The following is a 26,237-nucleotide window of genomic DNA, read 5'->3' as shown; positions in this document are numbered from 1 at the left end:
AAAATTGATGCTTTATATCTGATAAGCTCAGAAGTCATAATCTGAAAACAACAAGCCACAGAGTCATAGAGACGTACAGCATGGAAACCCTTTGGTCCAACTCGTCCATGCCGACTAGACACCCCAAAATAAATCTAGCCCCATTTGCCAGCATTTGGCCCATATCCCTCTTTATATTCATATACCCATGCAGATGCCTTTTAAATGTTGTAATCATTCCAGCATCCACCACTTCCTCTGGTAGCTCATTCCATACATGCAACACCCTCTGTTTTAAAAAGTTGCCCCTTTGATCCCTTTTAAATCTTTTCCCCTCTCACCTTAAACCTATGCCCTCTAGTTTTGAACTCCACCCCCCTGGGGAAGAAACCTTGTATATTTACCCTGTCCATGCCCCTTATGATTTTATAAAGCTCTATAAGGTCACCCTTAAACCCTGGCAACATCCTTGTAAATTGTTTCTGAACCCTTTCAAATTGCACAATATCCTTTTTATAGCAGGAGGACCAGAATTGTATACAGTATTCCAAAAGTGGCCGAACCAATGTCCATACAGCAGCAACATGACCTCCCAACTCCTACACTCAGTGCATTGACCAATAAGGGCAAGCATACCAAATGCCTTCTTCAGTATCCTATCTACCTGCAACTCTACTTTCAAGGAATTATGAACTTGCACTCCAAGGTCTCTTCGTTCAGCAACCCTCCTCAGGACCTTACCATTAAGTGTATAAGTCCTGCCTTGATTTGCCTTTCCAAAATGCAGCACCTCACGTTTATCTAAATTAAACTCCTCCGCCCATTGGCCCATCTGATCAAGATCCTGTTGTACTCTGAGGTAACCTTCTTCACTGTCCACTACACCTCCAATTTTGGTGTCATCTGCAAACTTACCAACCATTCCTCCTATGTTCACATCCAAATCATCTATATAAATGACAAAAAGCAGTGGACCCAGCACCGATCTATGTGGCACACTGCTGCGTCTCAGCCCTCCAGTCTGAAAAACAACCCTCCCACACTCTGTGTCTTCTTCAAGCTAGTTCTGTATCCAAATGGCTAGCTCTCCCAGTATTCCATGTGATCTAACCTTGCTAACCAGTCTATCATTCAACCTTGTTGAATGCCTTACTGAAGTCCACATAGATCATGTCTGCTGCTCTGCCCTCATCAATCCTCTTTGTTACTTACTCAAAAAATTCAATTAAGTTAGTGAGACATGACTTCCCATGCACAAAGCCATGTTGACTATCCCTAATCAGCCCTTGCTTCTTCAAATACATGTAAATGCTGTCCCTCAGGATTCTCTCCAACAACTTGTCTACCACCAATGTCGGGCTCACCAGTTTGTAGTTGCCTGGCTTTTCCTTACCTCTTTTCTTAAATAGTGGCACCATGTTAGCCAACATCAGTCTTCCGGCACCTCACCTGTGGCTATCAATGATGGAAATGTCTTAGCAAGGGGGCCGCGCAATCACTTCCCTAGCTTCCGTCAGAGTTCTAGGATATACCTAATCAGGTCTCAGGGATTTACCTTTATGTGTTTTAAGCTGTCTAGCACCTCCTCCTCTGTAATATGGATATTTTTCAAGGTGTCGCCATTTATTTCCCCTCATTCTATATCTTCCATATCCTTCTCCATAGTTAACACTAATGCAGAATACTCATTTAGTATCTCCCCCATCTCCTGCAGTTCCACACATAGGCGACAACTGAACAACTTCCAGTTCTGTATGTCTTTAGTGACCGAACCTTGTTTATTAGCTGACAACTTCATAACAGACTTCCCTGAACAACACTAGTTAGGTTGAAATTGACCTAAGCTTTTCCCTTGTATGGTTCTTCTCCACACAATTAACTTTGTGACTTCAGCAGTTGGGCCAAGGATAAACAGAGTTCCACCTGAGCAGCCTTCCTCAAGACACTCAAAAGGGAAAGGGCGAGGAAGAAGCGTACACCCTCCTTGTTCTATAATAATACACTGTTCAGCATATGGTTTAATTCTCTCCCTATGAACCAGCAAGTAATCATGAATAACCAAAGAGCCATCAGTAAAGAAGAAAATCAGGATGAAAAGTTTGCATTGCGTCACTGCTCTTTTTAAGCTGTTGGCGCTACCACTAGAACCTAATCTGAAGTCTTGGTAACATTCTCCTTATTCTGGACTGAATACTCAAGAGTTGATACTCAACATGAGTTGTGAAGCACAACATAAAGGGGCTCAGAATCTTGATTTCATTGCACTCGAATTGTTTCAATATAGTATTAAAGACCAAAGAAACTGTGTTACTGTTAACTAATAGGAGAACTGCACTTATAAAACTGTGTAATACTGTGTAATTTCTGAAGAAGGGTATAGGCCAAAACGTCAGCCATTTCTGAAGAAGGATCTAGGCCCAAAATGACAGCCTTCCTGCTCCTCTGATGCTGCTTGGCCTGCTGTGTTCATCCAGCTCTACACCTTGTTATCTCTGTGTAATATTGCAGTCTGATTTTCTAATTTAATTTTGTGACTTCCAATCTTTGAAATTCATGACGTCCATGATATCAACCATCTAGAAGGATAAGGGCAACAGGCACACGGGAATGCCGATTTCACATTTAGTTAGCACATGACCTTATAGAAAATATATTGAAATTCCTTCATTGCTTCTGGGTCAAAGACCTGGAACTCCCTTTCTTATGGCATTGTGGGTGCACTTTTACCACATCAACTATTGTACTTCAAGAAGCTGCCTCAACTCCATATTTTCAAAGGCATTTAGAAATAGTTAATAAATGCTAGCCTTGCCAACAATGCCTACATCTCACGAATGCATTGAAAAAGAAACAGTTTCTCAGTTTTGGAAAGGATGCTGTTCAAAAATCGATCAATAGAAAGAAAAGTAATATTTTACCAGAATGTTTTTTTTTGGGTTAAGGAAAATAGATATGACCTGAAAACTGTATTTATTATTATTTTCTAGGTGGTGAATGAATACAGTGCTGGAATACAGCAAACACTTGACATTCTTTTTCTTCCGGGTGGAAGAGAATTCCTTACCAGCACAGATGCTGTAAGCAGAGACTCAGCAGATCGTACAATCATTGCTTGGGATTTCAAGACTTCTGCAAAGATATCTAATCAAATATTCCACGTAAGCTTAATTGATGTGCATTTTCATTTCTGTATTGAGATCATTGATGTCATACATTTTCTGTTAAGTCACTCTGCAGAGGCATGTGGAGTCAGATGTAACAATGCAACTGAGCTGTTGTGCTTTAATTGCCTAATTAATTGTAGCAACTACTGTTTGTACTGCAGTAAAATGTTTCCAGTTGAATTTTAGTTTTTTGATCAGATCTGAAATATTACTGCAAATTCCTTAAGAGAGAGGTCAATAACGATGAAGCAGATATTTAAAGTGATTAGTAGAAGAATTAGAGGGGTTTGGGGGGGAGGGTGATTGAGTGCTGTACTTTTGAATTAGTGGGTTTGGGGTGGATGGGGTGGTGGCTGAGTACCTTCTTTGACTAAAGGATATCTGGAACTCACTGCCTGAAAGGGTAGTCAGGGCAAAAACCCCTATTGTAATTTTTAAATACAATTTCATATGCTCTTGAAATGTTGTAACCTGAAGGTCTATAGACCAAAATCAGTAAAGTGGAACTAGGTTGACCAGCTGTTTCAGTTGTCACAAACAAGACGACTAAGTGGCCTCTTTCTGTGCCATAAATGCTTCTATTTCAGTGCAAGGCTTTACAAGCTAAGATATCAGCTCAGATTTACCGCCAAGATAACAGTGTGTTTGATGTACTCACTATTATTAATGTATAAACAACTTGTGACAGGGAAGAACTAGTCTGTGAATTGTGAATCATGACAAATTACAGTATATGTCACTGCATTGTTAGCCTTGCAAAAATGGCAGTTTGTCCTCAAGATCCTCATGAGTCTTATTCATGCATATTGGAAATCGCTATTATGACAATTCTAAAATTTAAAACTTGAACTTTTTTTCTTTTCCTTTCTGTGTATTTCTGTACAAAATCTATTCCATTTTTTCTCTATTTCTTTTTGTACCTGATTTGGTCTTAACCTTTTTTACCTGTTGTCCCTCTGTTTCATCCTCAAACTTTAACTCTGGTGAAGAAGGTAAAATGTTCCTCCTGTCTTTTATTAAGGATCCAGGTTCTTTGTTGCTGTTGTGTCATTATGAATGCATATTTTCAGCAGCTTGCTGGAGAAAGATCTTTAAAGCTGAAGGGTGAGGAAAAATCAACATATTGAAGTTTCCAGCTCCAGCAAAATCTAGGCTGATTTTAACCATTCATTATTCATACCAAAGTATGGCAATTGCTGAAAGTAATTCATCCATTCTTGCTGTCTGCATTCTGAAGTGATAATTACATCTTTGCAGTACTTAGTAATCGAAACTGACAGAAAATGATTTTTTCCATAATGCATTACAAAATAACAAGTGCAAATTTGCACACCTGCAAACTACACTTTTGAGTTTGGAACAGTTCATTACTTAGGATAAGATAAATGCAATGCCATTGTGTAGGAATCAAAATATATTTTTATATGTAATTTTTCAGCCTAGACTAAGCTTATTTGTCAACATGGGAAAATGGCAGTGAGAGTTTTTAGTGAACGTCAATTATATACCAAAGATTGCCAGTTTATTTCTCTGATTTTGGCTAAATTACTAAGTGTCTAAAGAAAATGGCCACTGTTATCTTACTTAATTGCTAAAACTGATCAGGGCATTTCTATATTGGATCCCCAGAAAATGTAGTAGATTTTCAAAATTCCTTTCTTTCCCATAGGAAAGATATACCATCCCTTGCCTGGCTGTTCATCCCAAAGAACCTGTCTTTGCTGCTCAAACCAATGGCAACTATATGGTGTTATTTTCTACCCAGCGACCATACAGGATGAACAAAAGGAAACGATATGAAGGCCATAAGGTATTTTACTGGATTATTTTGATATTGGATTAAGCAAAAACTGTTGTTCCTGTTTAGCATATGCCTATCTTTCTAATTTGTCAAAAAATCCAAAAAGTAACTTGATAGCTCAGATTTAACACATCATTTTACAGTTATATAACATAGAGATTGTTTACTAAAAAGTTTTTACATGTGACAGATCTTCAATTATATCTACAGAAACAGAATAGATATTAAATGGATACTGTGCATCTGTTTAATGGCACAAGGTGTAAAAGAAAATCCTGAAAATTTCGAGATATCAGGTGTCAAATAAAAAGTAGAAATTTAAAGATATTAGATATTAGTAAAGATTACAGAAGTATTCCCATTAATTTGGCAAATGGAATTTTGGCATTTATTGCTCAAGGAATAGAGTATAAAAATAGGGAGTTATTGCTGTGATTGTGCAAGGCATTAGTGAAACCTCACCTAGGGTTTTGTGTGCAATTTTGCTCCCCTCACTTTAGGAGAGATGTAGTTGCATTGAAGACAGTTCAGGATAGGTTGACTTGATTGATTCCAGAGATGAGGGATTTGTCTTATGAAGAGAGATTGAGCAGTTTAGGCCCATACTCTCTGGAGTTTAGAAGTATGAGAGGAGATGTAATTGAGGTATATAAGATGCTAACGGGGATTAACAAAGTTAACATAGAGAGAATGGGGCAATGTGGGGCAATCTAGAATTAAAGGGCATAGTTTTGAGATGACGAATAGCAGATTTAAAACAGAAGTGTCGTGAATTTGTGGAATTCACTACCCAACTGTGTGGTAGATGTCAGGACCTTGCCTAAATTTAATGAGGAGATAGATTTTTAATTAGTAATGGGTTGAAGCATTATTGGGAGCAGGCAGGAGACTGGAGTTGAGGCTGAGATGAGATCTTATCAAAAGGCGGAGCAGGCTCAAGGGGTTGAATTGCCGAATCCTGCTCCTTGTTCTTGTGTTTTTAATTTCTCCAGTATTGCCTGTGAAAGGATCACAAAAAGCCCCTTAGTCTGATAGACCATATCCAATGGCTTTAAAAGAGGTGGCCAACTGATATTGATCTTCCAGAATTCCCTAGGTTCTATATCTGCACCCATGGATTTGGAAGATAACGAATGTAACCCCGTCAAGAAAGGAAAAAAGCAGAAAGCACAGAACTGTAAACCACTTACCGTGATATCAGTGGTAATAGGTGAATTGCTGGAATCTGTTTTTAGAAACATTATGACTGCTGTTTTTGCCCAATCTTGTTACGATTCTCAAAGCCAACATGAATTTATGAAAGGGAGATAATGTTTAACAAATTTGAGGATAAAACTAGGGGAGGAGATAAGGGTTACAAATATAATGTATTTGGCTTTTCAAAACAAAACCATTAAGGTGCTTTACATTATTATAAACAAGTATGGCTGGTGAGATTGGCAATTTATTCTCATGGATTGAAGATTGGCTAGCAGCAAGAAAACAGGGTGTAGGACTAAGTGGGTTACTTTTGAGTTGGAAGACTATAATGAATGGGGTAGCACAAGAATTAGTATTTGGATCTCAGCCATTGACAATCTATATAAATGTCTTACATGTATTCAAGTTTACTGTTGAAAATAGTTGAAAATAGTCCATGAGGAGGACACTAAATGCCAGGAGAAGGATTTTAGGCAGGTTAAATGGTTATCATGAGGAGAGCTATGAGTCATCCACTTTGGTAGGTGGATTAGAAAAGCAGAATTTTTTAAGGGGTGAGAGATGGGAAACGTTGGTCCTCTGAGGGATCTGGATGGATGTGTTTGACATGAATCATAAAGTTAAAATGCAGGTTGAGCGCGCAAATAGAATAGCAAACAGTACATTAGCTTTTGTTACCAAAGATTTGAGATTTGTAATTTATTCATCGCATGTGGGTGTCACTGGCTAGGCTGTTTATTGCCCATCTATAATTTCCTCAGGAAGTATAAGACTAAAAATGTCTTACTGCAGTTGTGTGTAACCTTTGTGACATTATGTCTGGAACATAGTACACAGTTTTAATTTTCACCTAAGCAAGGTTATAGTTACCTTAGATCAGAGGTTCTCAAAAATTGAGTCATGAGTGCCAGTGGGATCAGGGGATGAAAGTTTTGCGTTGCAAAGTTTTGAGACTATAATAACGGCTGTACTTCAATGGGCAACATTGATGAATTACACCTTTCTGGTGTGCTCTGTGGCAAAGGTCTGGCTGGTTATCGTGAGATCCACTGGAGTTTCAGCCAGCGATAATTAACACTTGGCACTTGGGAGAGAGGCCCTTTCCCAGTTCTCACAATCAACACGCTCCACCAACTCTCAGAACTCTGATATGATGTTAATGCAAAAGCTCTGAAATGCAGTAACAGTGGAAAAAAGGTTTTGGAAGCATTGCCTAAAAAAGAGTGCAACAAAGGTTCACTAGATTCATGGGATGAAGGTTTGTGCTACGAGGATAGATACAGTAGAGAAGGATGATATTCTCTGGAGCTCTGAAGTATAAGATGTAATCTTATAGAAGCATATAAAGATGCTGAGAGAATGTTTCCTTTAGGCTGTTGAGTCTAGAATTAAGAGGGACTGTCTCAGATAAGGGATTAGCCATTTATGACTGAGGTTAGGAGAAGTTTCTTCACTCAATGGTTTGTGAACCTTTAGAATTTTCTAGCCCTGAAAGCTTTGGGCGCTCAGTTGTTGATTATGTTTAAGTTACACATTGACAGATTTTTGAATATTAAAAGAATTAAAGGATATGAGGATAGTGCTGAAATGCATAGCTTTGCTACAAAATCACTTATGATCTTATTGAATCACAAAGCAAGCTCTGAGGGAGAACAGAATACTCTTGCAACTGTTTCTTATTATCTGAAATAATTTCTCACCTTTTTCTGTGAATGTAATTTCATAGACTACTGTAGCTTCATGCATCAGAATTTGGTTATTGGAACAATGGCACAATAACAGTTTTATCTCATTCAGGTCTGGGGAAGAAATGAGGAACAGAGTTCAGGGTGTTCAAATATTTTCTGTAATTTCTACACTTTTTATATTGGACCACTCCTTATTTTGGAAGCATGTGGCATAGTTTATTTGATAAAGCACAGAAAATAACAATTGATTTTTTTCTAGAGCTAGTCTTTCTCACACTTTGACAAATAAAAAATAACTTAGATGTTTCTATGCTTCTAATTGTTCTTTGAGATGTTGCAATGAATAGCATTGAAGTTATCTGTAGAATTTGTGCTCTAGCTCTTTGGTTGAAACATTGTTTTTCTTTTCCTCCTAGTGGCCTAAAAATTCAATTAAATAACATTTCTATTTGCCCATTATTGGGAATGTACCTTTTCAAAGTAGTTTTCTTTAGTTTGGCAGAAGTAATATCCAAATACCATCCCACTTTGAAAAAATATCTTGCTATGGCACTCAGGCCCACCTTGCTAAAATTAGCTTTGGAAGATCATTGCTGCATCCTATATCCCTCTAGTTATATTGTGGTTCTAGTTCCAAGAACGGTCACAGGCTCTGTTTTCTACCACAGATGCTGCCATAACTCTAGAGTTTCTCCAGCAACCTCTGCTTTTGTTTGTTTAAGAAATTTTGGTTATTGGAATTGAAAATAGGATGGCTACCTTGTATATCATCATTCTCTGTGTCATGCTGCTACTTCACTTTTTGCAATTGATCTCTGTGTTTGACTCTCTTTATTCACTTAAAATATTTGCTTTTCCTTTACTCCAATGTGGTTATAACTTATTAACCATAACTTAATAACTTGACAGCAAATTTTACTTTGTTACTCAGACACTAATGAGTTAAATTTATAACAGTTTATGTAAATGGTTTAGCTCCTAAAATTGTAAAACAGCTTGAATTCACAATGTATTTGACTATGGAGTGTATTGCAACAATGTTGATTCTGTTTTACTTCAGACAGTTACTTTAACCAACCGGTAGACATGAATTCAAATATAAATAAGATAAATGGGGAGGTAGGGGGTGTGGGTAAGGAGCGTGGAAACTTCATGTGGTATCTGTATTTTTTAAATTTGTAATGGAACAGATAGATATTATTCTAATGCATCATTTTTCTTTTTTCTAACCTATTTTTCTAATCAACCTGTTCAGAGGTGTTCTTACACACCTCTGGAGATGGTGGAACTTGAACCTGGGCCTCCCTGATCCAGGGCAGGGACATTACCACTGCCCCACAAGAAGGCTCCCAATGCATCATTTCATATGGGATAACAAGGTGTAGAGCTGGATGAACACAGCAGGCCAAGCAGCATCAGAGGAGCAGGAAGGCTGACGTTTCGGGGCAAACAACAACAGACCACACGCTTTAATAGCCTTTATCATTTGTTCTAAATGTCAAGAACTATCATCTCAGTTTATTATTTGAGTTAACTCTTAGGGCAGTGCTAACGGGATTATTTGTTTTGATGGAGCCAGTATTTCTGGGCAACCAGGAGGAAAGATTATCAAGCATTTAAGTGTCTCATATCAGTTGAACTTATATGGTGTTGGTTTGAACTGTGTGCTTGAAAGATCAATTTATTCAAAATTGGATCTCTAATTGTCTAACAGTTTGCTTGTTGAGTTCTTTACAATCAGTTAGGGACCAAGTATCAAAGATGCAACTCACAACTCAAGTGGTGCAGTGGAAAAGCTTGAGAAAAGATGAAGTAGAATGGAATAAATAATCAAAGTATGATATTAGAACTCCTGTCTTTTTCAGAGAGAGTTAGGGAGCACATATACCCAGATCTTCCATAAAATGATGATGATCATCAGATTGTTGCTTAGTCACTAGTTTTCTAAACCTCAGTGTTGCTCTGCATTCCTGGCTAGGTCTTCCAAACACAGCTTCTTCAGAAGTACAGAGTATATAGTTGTACAAAGAGCTCTCAATGTAGAGTTGGGAATTCCGCTTTTATGGTACGAGCTGCTGTAATGTAACATTAAATGTCTAGTGTGAATGATAGTGACTGGGTGAGCCGTTGAGTGAGTGAAGAGGGTAGGGTAGGGTTGGTGGATGAAGTAAGTGAGCATGGTGACAATTGGATTGGAATGTAGTTGAGTTGGATCAGGCAGGGTAGTCTAGTCGAGGGCTGATCAGGTCGGATTGAGGTGTTCATTGGGTAGTGGGCTCTGATCATGTTTGCAGGAATGTTTGAGTCAGTGGGTAATCAGAGAGGTTGAGGGGAGATTTGTATGAATGATGTGGGGTTTGGAGGTATGTTATATAGTTACCTAGGTGTTACACTGGGATTTTTCTGACATTTCCTTGATAACTAGCCAGTTAAACATGTCAGAACTATCCAAAGTCACTTTGGATCTTGAACCATTTCACCTACTTATTGAGCTAGAGCTTCCAAACTTTAGAGTTGGATAATGTTTCATAGGACTCATAGGAACCCGGGCAGTTGCCTGTCAGAGGTTTGAGCTTCCCAGTTAATTCCTAATGATGTTAGCAATTGAATCTTTGACAGAGGCCTGACACACATCCAGTCACCAATAAAGTGAAGACTGGAAGATTTAGCAACTCAATTAAAATCTAGGTTCCTAGAACTTCAGTGGGAAATCATCCTTTTTGTCCCATGCATGATTTTTGTAATTTTTTTTTGTTGATTTCTGTGTTATACTTGTTCTCTTGATATTTTCTTTCTGTCGTGGTAGTTTGATAATATTTTTTATCTTTTTCCTCACTCTGCTTTGTTTCTAATTTTTTTTACTGTTTTCTCTTTACTTTGCTCCTTGCAGCTGTCATTATTTCCTCTTTATGAATAGTTGTTTCTATCCAGCTTTCTCTCATTCTTGTTCCTTCACTTTTCAAATGCTCTACACAATATATGTATATACTTTATGCCAATCTTTCCTGAAAATTTGTGCATCCACTACTGTAATGGGAACAGTCTATGTGATTAATAATTGCTTTTGTGAAGCCCCTGACAACATTTTACTATCAAAAGATGCTATATAAATGTAAGCTGTTGTTCTGATCTCTCCTTTTGGAATTGGCCTGATACTTGTGTGACACATGTCACTTACAAGCAGAAATCTGACTGTTATCTCATTCTTACTGCAAGGGCGGCTACTTCATTAATTACAGAATTATGAATGGAGCTGAACATGTGAAATGATCAACGAACAGCCTAATTTATGATCTTATGATGGAAAGAAGAATACTGCTGATGGTTCTGAATCTTGAACCATTTCACCTACTTATTGAGCTAGAGCTTCCAAACTTTCTTTTGTTTTAATTGAATGCCTTATGACAAATTTCAAGATTTAACAATTTCAGTGTTCAGATTTGGTTTTGCACATTGCAGAACTCAAGCCAAATTGTAAAAATTTGCTTCAATACGAATAGCTCTAATGGAAAGTCATCTGCACTGACAGGGGTTTGTTATCATTATACTTGATAAATTAATTTTCTCTGTCTATTTTAACAGGTAGAAGGATATGACGTGGGCTGTGAATTTTCACCTGATGGGACTATAATTGCCACAGGAAGTGCTGATGGGACACTGTGCTTTTATAACTACCTGAATTCAAAACTAATTCAAACCTTGCCAGCCCACAAGGAGGCCTGCATTGATGTTTCATTTCACCCTGTGCACCCATCTATTATTGCAACTTGTGACTGGGGTGGAGAAATCAAAGTTTGGCAGTGATGACCTGTAAATTGCAGCTGAATTTGAGGAGCAATTATGCATTATCATTCATTATAAAACAAGTCACACTTGTCCACAGTACCAAGAAAATGCAGTATGGATTTCCCTTTATCTGCTGATTAATTCAATGATGCTTATTATGTTCAATCTCAGATATGAGTATCAGACAATGTTCAAGTCTCTGCACTAGGCCAGTATATCCAGACTTTTGCAGTGTAAGGAAAGTTAGACATGTAAAATATCTTCATTGTTCTTTACTCATAAATTGTGGCCATGTTGTGGAGCATCACTCCCATTTAGTGACCATTTAATGTTTCAAAAAGCACTGAAGAAGGGAATCAAGCCAACAGCTGTCAGGTTACAATATTAAGCAAGTTGTCTGAATTGTGTACATTTGGTTTAGTAGTGAATCCTATGATTGTATCAATAACATTAAAAGAATGATACCGCGTATATTTATAACAGTCAATGTGCAATCATCCTGTTTCCAGCATCAATATCGTTATCATTATTGTAAACACACAATTTATCAGGTTCCAATAGGATATTGTTGCTAAATGGTCAAAGTTTTGGAAACCGTTTACATTGATTGCCACCATATCACCTGCAAAACTTGTGAATCCGTTTTTGTGCTACTTTTGCACAACAATCTCAGGAAATGCTAACCAAAACACTCGAGTTAACCTGTGATTAACCAAATGGAAGAGTCAGAAAGGTCAATCACACCCCTGTTGGGCTGATCTGCAACTCCAGGTAACCAGATTCAATGACTGTTATGTGAAATGTTTAACAGTTGATTGTTGAAGCTGACTATATAAAATAAAATCGAATAAATTATTAATTATTTGACTTAAATTAAGAAAATAACTTAAATACTTCCATTCTTTCTTTGTTATTTTGGTGTATTAAGCAAATGAGGTACAGCTTTTTTCTTTCAATACCATTTAATTACTCCATCCTTGAATTAACTTCTACAATTTGCAGACATTGCTTTGCATTGTGGAATGTATTTTGAGACAATATTCTATTGGAACCTGATAAATGGAGGGATCAATTTAAGATTGGTTTAATTCAAGTATTTAAAAATAATACTGCCTGTAAATGGAAAAGCCTTCTGACTTATTGCTTTCAATAAATTAAAATAATGATTTAATATGGTATGAGAATTTTAAAAATTAATTACATTTGGCATAAATTCTATAAAGGATGTATGGAAGTGACAGGGAGGTATAAAGTTAACTGATAGTATTTTAGTATGCCAACGCAGACACAGTCGACAAAACCTGTTTCTTTTGTGCTATCAAATGAGGATTTCATGATGTTTCAAAATGTCAATCTAAATGTATCATATTTGAAACGAAAATGGTAAAGCAACTTCATGTGTGGAAAATGGTGGTAAAAATAAAGTCTTTCTTCAAAAAAAATTCTATCTAATTTGTGAAGTGAACACTCTGTGAAAAGTAGGAGTTGGGTTCTACACTTTGCAGATGTATCCCATGTTCTACTCTCATCAAACTTGAGATCATCCAAAATTCTGCTGCCCGTGCCTTAAATCACAGCAAGTCCTGTTCCCCTGTTATCCCTGTGCTGTCTGAACTGCATTGGGCCCTAGTCAAGCAACATACTGATGTTAAGAGTTACAACAGCTGAGCAGGGAAAGGCCTCAAGGAAGGGATTTTGGAATGATGTTGAGTTGACAAAACATAGTGAAGTTATGTGCTCTGAGTGTTCTCTTCACTTAGCTAATTATGTTATTGAAGCCTTCTGGTAGTAGCATGAAATGCAATGATTGTTTTTAATGACCTGGTGATTCTCATTTATGACCCTCAACTATTTCATTGATATTTTAAATGGCATAATTAAATAGCACTGTACTTTTGGATAAATGTTTTATTTGTGAGTTTAGTTAAAAGCAAACTATCTTGCAAAGCACTTTACATATAAAGAATAGGTGCCAATGAATAGAGCAATACACAACAAAATGAGTGTGAATATAATTTCAGATCAGTTTGTGTTTTAAGTAATACATAGTTATTGCTCTTAAGAGCAGCTTAAAGATTACATTTTTTGACTAGGACTCAATACATTAGATAAATACTATTGTACTTCAATAGAATTTGCATAATACTCTTCACATGAAGCAATCACAAGGGAGAAAAAGGTGAGATTATAGACAGGAAAAAAAAGTTGGAAGAGCTGGAAAGTGAAAGATTGGTGGCATTGTTGGAAAAACTACCATTTTAGGAGGTCTTTGAAACACTGGGAGTTATAAAATTGAAAGTCTTTTGGGGTAAAATTCTTGACAGAAAACTTGAACTTCATTTCCTCCAGGCACGAAATTTAAAAGTTAAGTGGTACTCGTCTGAAAAATGGTAGTAAAAGATCTAAAATGACCCATTGTCACCATTGCAATGTTTCCTAGGTTACAGCTAGATATTTGTAGAAAACCCAAGTCAGGTTGTAAAGTCCATTTACAATACTAATTATGACACGTATGGTCATGCATGCCAACCGGTAGTTTGACTAAATAGGATCATCAAAGTTGCTTCTTCTTTCTAGACTGGGAGGAGTAGAATGCCCTTTCACATTCCACAAAAATGTTTTCTTTGGCTCCAGTCACCATGTCGAGTACATATATTTTGCAGTTTAGAAATGATCATGGGACAATTTAGAACAATAGACAATACATAAGGGGAGATAGTGTTCTGTACAAAAGGGTGGGTTACTCAGAAATCTATTAAATGAGCATGGAAGATAGAAGCCAGGACAAAGAAATGAAAAGGAATGTAAGGGAGCTCAGATCTGGAATAGCTGACATTTTGCACTGAGTTACAAGAAGAAATCAGTAACTACATTAAAACAATTTTTAGTTTGCCCATATGTCTCTTAATTAAGAATCTTCAAAATTAATTTTGTAAAATTTATTCAGTCACACAAAGAATACTTTATATGTAATATTGTTTTCTGTAGCTATTAGCCCAGTACTTTGATGTTGAAGTTCGAGTTGAAGTTGCTTGGTAACATCGTTACAACTGTAAAATCCAATGGAACTCAGATATCCTATCATCTTGGTTTTGTTCTACTTTCAGCCAGAAAGTTGATGCAAAGTCCCCTGACACAGAGCCACTACTTCATTTTCTGAAGAAGGGCCTAGGCCCGAAACGTCAGCTTTCCTGCTCCTCTGATGCTGCTTGGCCTGCTGTGTTCATCTAGCTCTACACCTTGTTATCACAGAGCCACTACTGCCTGGCTGGAAATGAGAACAACCCCATATATTCATGGCCTCCAAATGTCACTAAATGCAACAATAGAGGGTAGTTATATCCAGATCTTAGAAGTTTCAAGTGTTGGTAGTAAAACAGGTTACTAGACTTAATAGCTAACCCGAGAATTGAAAAACATAGAAAGCATCTTCAGCTGTGGGAAATCCTTAAAATTGAATTTACTTTTCATAAGACGTTTCATTAACTTGGATTTACTTTGCAGCTCAACTTTTTAATAAATTCTTCACCCAACAGCATAATAGGAAAATAAAGACTTAAGTATATTTGATTCATTTCTACTTTAGCAGATGAAGACCTGCCCAGAAAAGTAAATATCCATTCCATTCATTAAAACAATTAAGTCAACCAAATTGAACAACGAGCTATGCAGATTAATCTCTAACACCTTAGCAAGCAATATATTTTTATTGATGGCTCAGGATGCAAAATAGTTGGTGCTTTTGTGCTTCAAGCTTCTCCGTTATTTTTGGCACATTTCAGTGCCATTTGTTTGACTGTGGAAATGAAGGAATCAGGAATAATATAAGTTTGCTGACTTTTAGTCTAGTATTTCTTAACATCTGAATGCAACCTCACAGAAAACTTGCCAATTTCAATTTTCCTACATTCTTCCTTTGTCATAGAGATGTACAGCATGGAAACAGACCATTTGGTCCAATTTGTCCATGCCGACCAGATATCCTAGATAAATCTAGTCCCATTTGCCAGCATTTGGCCCAAAACCCTCTAAACCTTTCCTATTCATATACCCATCGAGATGTCTTTTAAATGTTGTAATTGTACCAGCCTTCACCACTTCCTCCAGCAGCTCATTCCATACACACACCACCCTCTGTGTGAAAAAGTTGTCCCTTACGTCCTTTTTAAACCTTTCCCCTCTCACCTTAAACCTATGCCCTCTAGTTTTGGACTCTCCCACCCTAGGGAAAAGACCTTGTCTATTTGCCCTATCCATGTCCTAGAGTTTTGAAGTTGGAAAGGTTATGATTTTTGTGCAAATGCAATAGGAAGGATGTTATTAAACTGGAAAGGGTGAAAAAAAATTTACAAGGATGCTACCGGGACAGGAGGGTTTGAGTGTGGATAGGCTGGGATTTTTTTCCCTGGAATGTAGAAGGCTGTGGGTGACCTTATAGAGGTTTATGAAGTCATGAGGGGCATAGATAAGGTGAGTAGACTGAGGCCGTACTAGACTAAGGGGAGTCCAAAAACTAGGGGACGTAGGTTTAAGGTGAGAGGGGAAAGATTTAAAAGGGACCTGAGGGACAACTTTTTCACACAGAGGATGGTGCATATATGGAATGAGCTGCCAGAGGAAATGGTAGAGGTGAATACAATTATTGCATTTAAAAAACATTTGGACAGGTACATGGAAAGGAAAGGTTTAGAGGGATATGGGCCAAAGGTAGGCAAATGGGACTAGTTCAGTTCAGGAATCCTGCTTGGCATGGACGAGTTGGGACAAATGAGCTGTTTCCATGCTGTATGACTCTATGACTCTATAATACTTTATAATAATTACTTTGTATACAAAGTGCAGACTGCTTTATGATTCACTATATGTAAGTAAGAAATACATAAGTTTTGGTTTTCACCTTGAAATTTAAGAATTCAACTTATTCAGTCTGGTAGAATAAAAATCTCTAGGAATTGCGTGTTATATTTGCAGCCTCAAAATCGGGTGATCTTGGCTACTATGATTACATGTTATGATCCCAGTTATGAAAGTACTGGACAAGTATCAACATTATAGATATAACATAAATCTGGCTTTTCAGACCATAATCTTTTGAAGGATAGAATGCATTAAAGAACCAAGAGTAAGAATATCAGTGGCAGGATTCCAGGGTTGTGAACTGAAATGCACAAAAATCCTGTGAGATAACTTTGAAAACAAACATAAGCAATAATGACTAAATAAGTATACTGAACAGTTAAGATAATGGATGTAAATTATACACACTGCTTTTGTACAATTTAGACTTGAACATTCAGGATTAATATGTGGTAAATATGAATTAATAGACAAACTGGTTGAACACACTACACTCTGCATTTAAATGGTCGTTGAGGTGAAGACCAATCCCTTGCAGATATTGGTGAGAGTGGGTCACTAAATTTTATTAATTGCTCTGTCTCCTTTGTAAAGCTTTCCAATTATTCAGTTTTGAAGATCTAGCCATTGGAGACCCCTCAAAACTCTCTGTAACTTGCACTGCCTAATCAATTGTTCGTGTCTTTGTAGTTCAATCTCTTCACCCAAAAACAAGAGTTACACAGGATTACTGAGACTGCTCCCAAGAGTTTAATTACCAGTACAATTGAATCTTTCATTAAATAGCTAGCCTCACTAAGATGTTCCTGATATTCTGTTAGCTTGCAAGATTTTTCGTTACATCAAATAAATGCTTCTTGTGGGCTTCTTATACTAAACTGTCACAAGCACTGAAATATCACTGGCTCTCCCGTTACCATTAATCATTTCCTACAGCATAATACCATTACTCCTTGGATCTCTTCTGAGGCACAACTGCCTGCAATCTACCAACGACCATGCCACGTCTCCAACTTCAGCACTCTCCCATTTCCAAACTGCAGCTAACATTTCCCAGCAAACAAAGAAATCAATTGAATGCAGAGAACTTTCCTAACGTCTACACATCTCCATGATGATTAGAGTTATTTGAGGAAATAACTAGTGTTATGAACAAAGTGGAATTGATGGATATACTGTACTTAGATTTAGAAAGTATTTGCAAGGCATCATATCAAAGGTTATTAAGTTTTATGGCTTAGGGCATGACATACTGGCATGGATAGAAGATTAGCTAGCTAATAAGAAACAGAGTAGTCGTGAGTGGCTTGCTTTCTGGTTAGTAAGATGTATTGAATGCAGGAATCAGTGTTGGAGCCTCACCTGTTTACAATTTATGTGAATTACATGAATGAAGGAACATAAGGTATGGTTGCCAAATTTGCTGATAGCATACAGACAGTTAGGAACATAAGTTGTGAAGAGAACATAAGGAAGCTACAAAGGGATATAGATAGGTCAAATGAGTAGGCAAAGATCCAGCAAATAGAATGGAATACAGAAAAATATGAATTGTCTGTTTTGGATAGAAGAATAAGGAATTAACATATCACCTAAGTGGTGAGAGATTGCAGTGTTCTGAGATACAAGGGATGTTAATGTTCTGAATGAATCACAAGAGATTAATATGTGGGTAAAGTAAGCAGTTAGAAATCTAATAGAGTGTTATCAATGATTGTAAAGAAAAATGAATACAAAAGTAGGGAGATTATGTTTCAGTTATATTACTTTTGGGGTACTGTGTACAGTATTGACCTCATTTAAGAAAGGATGTAAACGTTTTGGAATAAGTTCAGATAATATTTACTAGTCTAAAACCTGGAATAGATGGGTTGTCTTATGATAAAAAGTTGGATAGATTCAGCTTGTATCTGTTGGTGTTTAGAAGAAGAAGTAACTTGATTGAAACATGTAACCTGAGGGGAATAAAACAAAGAACTACAGATGCAGGAAATCTGAAACAAAAACAGAAATTGCTGGAGAAGCTCAGGTCTGGCAGCATCTGTGGAGAGAAAATAGAGTTAATGTTTCAAGTCCATAAGACCATAAGACATAGGAGCAAAAATTAGGCCATTCAGCCCATCGAGTCTGCTCTGCTATTCAATCATGGCTGATAAATTTCTCAACACCATTCTCCCGCTTTCTCTCTGTAACCCTTGATCCTCTTGACTACAAGAACCCATCTATCTCTGTCTCAAATATACTCAATGACCTGGCCTCCACAGCCTCCTGTGGCAGTGAATTCCATTGATTCACCACTCTCTGGCTGAAGAAGTTTCTCCTTACCTCCAATCTAAAAGGTCTTCTCTTTACTCTAAGGCTGTGCCTTCGGGTCTTAGTCTCTCCTACCAATGGAAACACCTTCCCAACTTCCACTTTGTCCAGGCCATTCAGTATTCTGTAAGTTTCAATTAGATACCCCATCATCCTTCTAAACTCCATTGTATATAGAGTCCTCAAACATTCCTCATATGTTGAACTTTTCATTCCTGGGACCATTCTTGTGAACCTCCTCTGAACCCGCTCCAGGGCCTTCCTTCCTTCCTTCCTGAGATATGGGGTCCAAAACTGTGCACAATACTCCAAATGTGGCCTGACCAGAGCATTATAGAGCCTCAGAAGTACATGCCTGTTTTTATATTGAAATCCTCTCAAAATAAATGTCAATGTTGCATTTGCCTTCCTAACTACTGACTCAACCTGCAAGTTTACCTTGAGAGAATCCTGGACTAGAACTCCCAAGTCTCTTTGCACTTAAGACTACTGCATTTTCTCCCCATTTAGAAAATAGTCTATGTTTCTATTCTTCTTACCAAATTGCATGATCTTGTACTTTCCCAAGTTGTACTTCATCTGCCACTTTTTTGCCCAATCTCCTAACCTGTCCAAGTCTTTCTGCAGCTTCCCTGCCTCCTCAATACTACCTGTCCGTCCACCTATCTTTGTATCATCTGTAAACTTAGCCAGAATGCCCTCAGTTCCTTCATCTAGATCATTAATATATAAAGTGAAAAATTGTGGTCTCAACACTGACCCTTGCGGAATACCACTTGTCACTGGCTGCCATCCTGAGAAAGATCCTTTTAACCCCACTCTCTGCTTTCTGCCAGAGAGCCAATCTTCTATCCATGCTAGCACCTTGCCTCTAATGCCATGGGCCCTTATCGTACTCAGCAACCTCCTGTGCAGCACCTTGTCAAAGGCCTTCTTGAAGTCCAGGTAGATAACATCCATTGGCTCTCCTTGGTCTACCCTGCTTGTTACTTCCTTAAAGATTTGTCAGGTATGATCTCCCCTTGATGAAACCATGCTGACTTTGCCCTATTTTACCATGCACTCCTAAGTATTCAGAAATCTCATCCTTCACAATGGACTCCAAAATCTGACCCACGACTGAGGTTAGGCTAATTGGCCTGTAATTATTCATCTTTTGCCTTACTCCCATTTTAAACAGGACAGTCATGTTAGTGATTTTCCAGTCCTCTGGCACCCTCCCTGACTCTAGCGATTCCTGAAAAATCACCACTAACACCTCCACTATCTCATCAGCTATCTCCTAAAGAACTCTGGGGTGTAGCCTATCTGATCCAGGGAATTTATCCACCTTCAGGCCATTCAGTTTTTCTAGCACCTTCTCCTTGGTAATTGCCACCATACTGAGCTCTGCCCCTGACTCTCTCGAATTTTTGGGATATTACTCATGTCTTCCACTGCGAAGTCTGATGCAAAGTAATTATTCAGTTCCCCAGACATTTCCTTGTTCCTCACTACTATATCTCCAGCGTCATTTTCCAGAGGTCCAATGTCCACTTTTGCCTCTCTTTTGCACTTTATACATCTAAAGAAACTCTTACAGTCCTCCTTTATATTACTGGCTAGCTTACCCTCATATTTAATCTTCTTCCTCCTTATTTTTTTTTGTTACCTTTTGTTGTCTTTGTAAGTTTCCCAATCCTCTGGCTTCCCACTGCCCTTTGCCACATTATATGTTTTCTCTTTTGTTTTTATGCTATCCCTGACTTCCCTAGTCAACCATGGTTGCCTCATCCTCCTTGTACCATGCTTCTTTTTCCTAGGGATCAATTTTTGCTGAAATATTCCTAGAAACTCCTGCCATTGCTGTTCCACTGTCTTTCCTGCTAGGCTCCTCTCCCAGTCAATTCTGCCCAGCTCCTCTCTCATGACTCTGTAGTTGCCTTTACTCAACTGTAATACTGTTATATCTGATTCCACCTTCTCCCTCTCGAATTGCAGTGTAAATTCTATAATGTTATGGTCACTACCTCCTAAGCGTTCCTTTACCTAAAGCTCCCTTATCAAGTCTGCCTCATTGCACATCACTAAATCCAGAATTGCAGGTTCCCTAGTGGGATCCACCACAAGCTGCTCCAAAAAGCCATCTCATGGAAGTTACACAAATTCCCTTTCTTGTGATCCACTACCAACTTGATTTTCCCAGTCCACGTGCATATTGAAATCTCCCATGATCACTGTAACTTTGTCTTTCTTACACACCTTTTCTATCTCCTGATGTATCCTGCACCCCAGCTCCTGACTACTGTTTGGAGGCCTGTACATAACTCCAACTATCTCTTTTTTACCTTTGCAGTTCATCAACTCTACCCACACAGATTCTACATCATCTGACCCCGCATCATTTCTTGCTATTGATTTAATTTAATTTCTCACTAATTAGGCAATCCTACCCCGCCTCTGCCGACCTGCCTATCTTTTTGATAAGATTCTTGGATATTCAGCTCCCAATCCTGATCCCCTTGAAGCCATGTCTCCATGATGCCCACCATGTCATATCTGCCAATTTCGATCTGAGCCACAAGCTCATTTACCTTATTTCTTATACTGTGTGCATTCGGATATAACACCTGTATTAACCTTCCCACCTGTCATTGTCACTTGTTTATCCAGTGTGCTTGAAGTTTGATTCCTAACCCTTTCCAAACACTCTGTCCTATTTGTGTCTGTGCTGGTGACTTTAGTAACCTCTCCTGAGTTCTCCTTTCCGGTCAATTTTTTGTATTTTTCCATACAGTTTAATCCATCCCTACAGACGGTAGCCTGTTGCTTTGTTCCCCACTGGGGGAAGTTTAACCTTTCCCTTCCTCCCCACTTTCTAGTTTAAAATCTAGTTTATTTACCCTTTTCGTTAGAACATTGGTTCCAGCTTGTTCAGGTGGAAACCATCCCAGTGATACAAATCCCTCCTGTTCCAATACTGATGCCAGTGCCCCATGAGAAAAAATCCCTTTTTCGGACACCATTCCTTTAGCCACGCATTTACTTCCCTTATTCTCATGTCCCGAGGCCAATCTGCATGTGGCTTAGGCAGTAATCCAGAGATTATAACCCTTGAGGACCTGTTCCTTAACTTTGTTCCTAGCTCCTAATAATCCCTGAACAACTCCTCTTTCCTAGTCTTGCCTATGTTGTTTGTTCCGGCATGGACCACAACAACTGGATCCTCCCCCTCCTGCTCCAATATCCTTTCAAGCCGGTCAGAGATATCCCTTACCCTGGCACTGGGCAGGCAACACACCATGCGGGACTCTTGATCCTGCTTACAAAGAATACTATCTATTCCCCTGATTGTAGAATCCCCTACAACTACCACTTGTCTTTTTGTTCCCCCCTCTTAAATGGCCTCCCGTGCCATGGTGCAGTGGTCAGTTGGCTCGTCCTCCCTGCATCCCCTCTCCTCATCCACACAGGGAGCAAGTACCTGGTACCTTTTGGGCAAGGTCAAGAGCTGAGGCTCCTCTGTTTCTGACTGCAGGATCCCTCTACCTGCCTTGCGTACAGTCACCCCCTGCCGTTCCTGGCCACTGACCAAATTTGAAATACTTAATCTACCAGGTGTGACCGCCTCCTGAAACACAGTGTTCAGGTACTTCTCCCCCTCCTGGATGTGCCACAGTGTTTGAAGCTCAGATTCCAGCTTATCAACTGTGAGCTGACGTTTCTCGAACAACCAACACTTGCTGCAGATGTGGTCACTGCACTCCGCAATGGGATCAGCTAGCTCCCACATCATACAGCTACAACACATCACCTGTCCAGCCATTTCTATTTAGTTAATTACTTTATTGAGTTAATTAAATTTATTGATACTCGTTTTCTGTGTTCTTTTTCAAATTTAGTGCAGATTTCCCACCAGCCAATCAGGTCACAGCCTCCCTGTGATGTCACTCAAGTCTTCTTTTCCCAGCTCCCATGTGCCCTGAGCTCTGGTCGGTTTATACTCACTCTGTGCTGCTCCTCCACCCTCCAACAGTTTCCTGTCGACTACACTACGATCCCCAAGCTCTGGTCGGTTTATATTCACTCTGTGCTGCTCCACCACCCTCCGACAGCTTCCCGCCAACTAGGCCATGATCCCCGAGCCCTGGTCTGTTTGTACTCACTCTGTGCTGCTCCTCCACCCTCTGACAGCTCCCCACTGACTAGGCCATGATCCCTGAGCTCCGGAATGTTTATACTTACTCTATGCTGCTCCTCCACCCTCCGACAGCTTCCCACCAACTAGAACTGTTTTGATGAATAGTAAATGGACTAGAAACATTAACTCTGCTTTCTCCCCACAGAGGCTGCCAGACCTTCTGAATTTCTCCAGCACCTGAGATGACTTGACAGGATGGATGTAGAAAGGATGATTCCTCTTGTGTGGGAGAATGTACAACTAGAAGTCACTGTTTAAAAATAAGGGGTCAACCCATATAATACAGACATGAGGAGATTTATTTTCTCTCAGAAATTTGAAAGTTTTTTGAACTTTCTTCCTCTAAAGGTTCTGATCAAGGTCCCATCGTACTCTGAGATAATCTTCTTCACTGTACACTACACCAACTATTTTGGTGACATCTGCAAACTTACTAACCATACCCATAAATTCACAGCCAAATAATTTATACGAATGACAAAAAGCAGTGGACTGGGCACCGATCATTGTGGCACACCACTGGTTACAGGTCTCTAGTCCAAAAAGCAACCCTCCATCATTACCCTCCGTCTCCTGCCTTCAAGCCAAATTTGTATCCAATTGGCTAGCTCCCCCTGGATCCCATGTGATCTAACCATACTAACCAGTATCCCATGTGGAACCTTGTCAAATGATTTGCTGAATGGACTGCTTCAATATCTGAGGAGCTGCAAATGGTGCTGAAGGTTGCATAATCATCAGCAAACATCCCCAACTTTAACATTGCAGTGGTGAGAGGTCATTTTTGAAGCAGCTGGAAATGGTTGAGCCTAGGACATAGGCCTGGGGAACTCCTGTAGAGATGTCCTGGAGCTGAGTTAACTGACCTCCAATAGCCACAACCATCTTTCTTTATGACAGGTATGACACCAACCAGAGGTTATGAAGGTTCAGTGGGACCATGGAATAATTTGCTTGAATAGTAGTGCAGACCCAAAGGGCCCACTTCTGCTCCGAATTCATATGTGCATCATATAGCTTGCTCTGAGATGTCCTTAACCTACCTTTTAGGTTAATATCCCTCATTTTATAATTTCTTCTTTGGTCTGGTAGGTAAATGAGTTTTACAACCTTTCAGATTTGACTAAATGCTTTTGACTAATTTAGCTTTAACTTGCAAAATCCCTTTGCCCAGTTATTATGGCAGAGAGAGTAGACACCGTATCTCCAGCTGAGCCAGCTGTTTCTGACCCTCCGTTTCCAGTTGTTAACTAATTAAAAGGTTGGGGTTCATGTTGCTTTTGAAGTAATGATGTTTCCACTACATTTATCCTGGTTTCTACAGTTAAACTTTAGTTCCTAAAGCTCAAAGTTATATGCTAAAATACAAGAGCCATGAACTAGATATTCACAACATGTTTGTTTGCAAACTTTTACAATCAAGCAGGAGATTCATTATTTTCACTGGATTATTACTTCAGTAGATTTCCGTAAAGTTGAGCCTTTATGAGGCTATCCTTCCTGTAAAGGCCACTTATCTTTAAGGGTTTTTCTTGTTTGCTGCTTGAAACAACATCATCCAAAGGAAAATCATGAACCATTAAAAATTTAATGGGACGTCGACATGAGGATTTTGCCGAAGTGTTTGAGGCAACATCAACAATTCTTTTAATGTTAGAAACAGTATTTGTATTTTTGATGTACGTTTTGTTTTTATTCTTTTCACTTGGCAATTTTTTAGGGCCATCTTCTGTTTCTATGTGGCTTGGCGTAGAGGAGCTTTCTTGATAATTGTGATCAATCTCTGAAAAAGGTTGACAGTTCATTGCACCAAAGCCTGCATCTGTAAAGGTATTTTTGTTGATATCCTTTCCATCAGGGAAATAATCTTCTCTGATGAAAAGCTGGTTCATGTTGTTGGTTGTTTCCTTCACCAGACGACTACCCCATTGCTGCTCAGTATCATTACTTAAAATGCTTCCAGAAATCCTGTGTGAAGAAGTATTTGTAAAATGCATGTTTACTTTCTTAAGTTGACCCATCCTGTTTTTTTCTAGGTCATTCCCATTCCCTTGATCATTGTATAGTTTTGGGGCTGTTACATGCTTAGTACTGAACCAGGACAAGTGTGGTGACTCACTAAATTCTATTGGAAGAGTGACAGAGCATTGTTGCTTGCCATCCTTATAGCCTAGAGCCACATCTGTGAATTGTTGTAGTGGCCTTGTCTGAATGAAATCACACTTCCTGTTTTCTTGCCTTTCTGAAGTATTGTATTTTCTTTCATGAATATCATCTCTCAAACCAACTTGTTGGGTTGGACACAAGGTTGGTTTGGCTTCTGAGGTTCCTTTCTTCACAGCTGTCACAGTGCTGCTTGGATAGTTGGAAGAACTTGGTGTTGATGCATCACAATTTAAAAGCATTTCACTTGTGAGAGTTGGACCAAAGCCCTCGGCTTCTGTGCAGCTATCTGTAAAGCTCTGTGTTTTTAAAAAATGAGCATTTCTAACTTGCCTTCTGTCTCTCTGTTCTGCAGGGCAGTAAAGAGCTGTATCACTATGATAGAAGTTAGACTTGCAAGGTGACCGTTGGTCAGGTTTATTAGTGTTGTTCAAATGATCATAAGTAACCTTTCTTGAGGGTGACACAGGAATTGCAGACCCTGATGAACCAATTGGTTCAAGTTGCTGTAAAAGCTCAGCTTCAGTGTCGAAGAAAGATGAAAGACATTCAGTCCCAGGAGTAACACATCCACATTTCTCCGCATGGATTCTGACCCTTTCTTCGACTTCTGCTGGTAACTGTGGTTAATCAAAAGAATGGTCAGGCAATGCCACAATTGACAGTCCATGACAACAGACTATAGAATTTCTTGGAACCAGGGAAAGACCCTTTGCTGACCTCTCTACTGTCTGACTAGGGAAGGATGTCTGTATCATGCGTCAATGTAAACAATATGGATCTCTTGCTGAGTCTCTACCATTTTGCCTGTAGAAGGCAGATTATGGGGTGTTCCCAGATATGATTTTAAAAGGTACAGCTAGTCTTATGGGGTGAAACTTTGGTGCACACACATTCCATTTGAATATAGATGCCTCAATATGTCACATAGACAATGTGCTGATAAAGGTGACAAGTTCCAGTTGCTTTGTTTTATACAGTCATAGAGGCATAGAGCTGTACAGCATGGAAACGGACCCTTTGGTTCAACTCGTCCATGCCAACCAGATAACCTAAATAAATCTAGTCCCATTTGCCGGCATTTGGCCCATATCCCTCTAAACCCT

General features: G+C 38.8%; 2 protein-coding genes across 5 annotated transcripts in view; one reads left to right on the top strand and one right to left on the bottom strand.

Moving 5' to 3' along the window:
- wdr25 (WD repeat domain 25) overlaps positions 1-13,522 on the top strand; it is an 84,629-nt gene extending 71,107 nt beyond the window's left edge. For 3 of the 4 annotated variants that reach the window (XM_048599658.1, XM_048599659.1, XM_020529816.2), the window contains exons 5-7: positions 2,967-3,137; positions 4,813-4,953; positions 11,415-13,463. In XM_048599658.1, coding sequence (XP_048455615.1) covers positions 2,967-3,137; positions 4,813-4,953; positions 11,415-11,636 — 534 coding nt within the window. In that variant the 3' untranslated portion in view covers positions 11,637-13,463. Of the gene's footprint in view, positions 1-2,966; positions 3,138-4,812; positions 4,954-11,414 lie in introns of all 4 variants that reach the window. The other variant, XM_048599657.1, reaches the window with a different exon arrangement.
- Positions 13,523-24,419: 10,897 nt separating this feature from the next.
- Positions 24,420-26,237, bottom strand: part of LOC109919305 (brain-enriched guanylate kinase-associated protein-like) — a 2,859-nt gene continuing 1,041 nt past the window's right edge. The window contains exon 2 of the mRNA XM_020519294.2: positions 24,420-25,751. Coding sequence (XP_020374883.2) covers positions 24,420-25,751 — 1,332 coding nt within the window. The remainder of the gene's footprint in view (positions 25,752-26,237) is intronic.

This window comes from Rhincodon typus, chromosome 8 (assembly GCF_021869965.1).
Source record: "Rhincodon typus isolate 14 chromosome 8, sRhiTyp1.1, whole genome shotgun sequence".
NCBI classification, from domain to species: Eukaryota; Metazoa; Chordata; class Chondrichthyes; order Orectolobiformes; family Rhincodontidae; genus Rhincodon; species Rhincodon typus.
The sequence above is the reverse complement of the archived record's forward strand: the minus strand, read 5'-3'. Positions and strand labels throughout refer to the sequence as shown.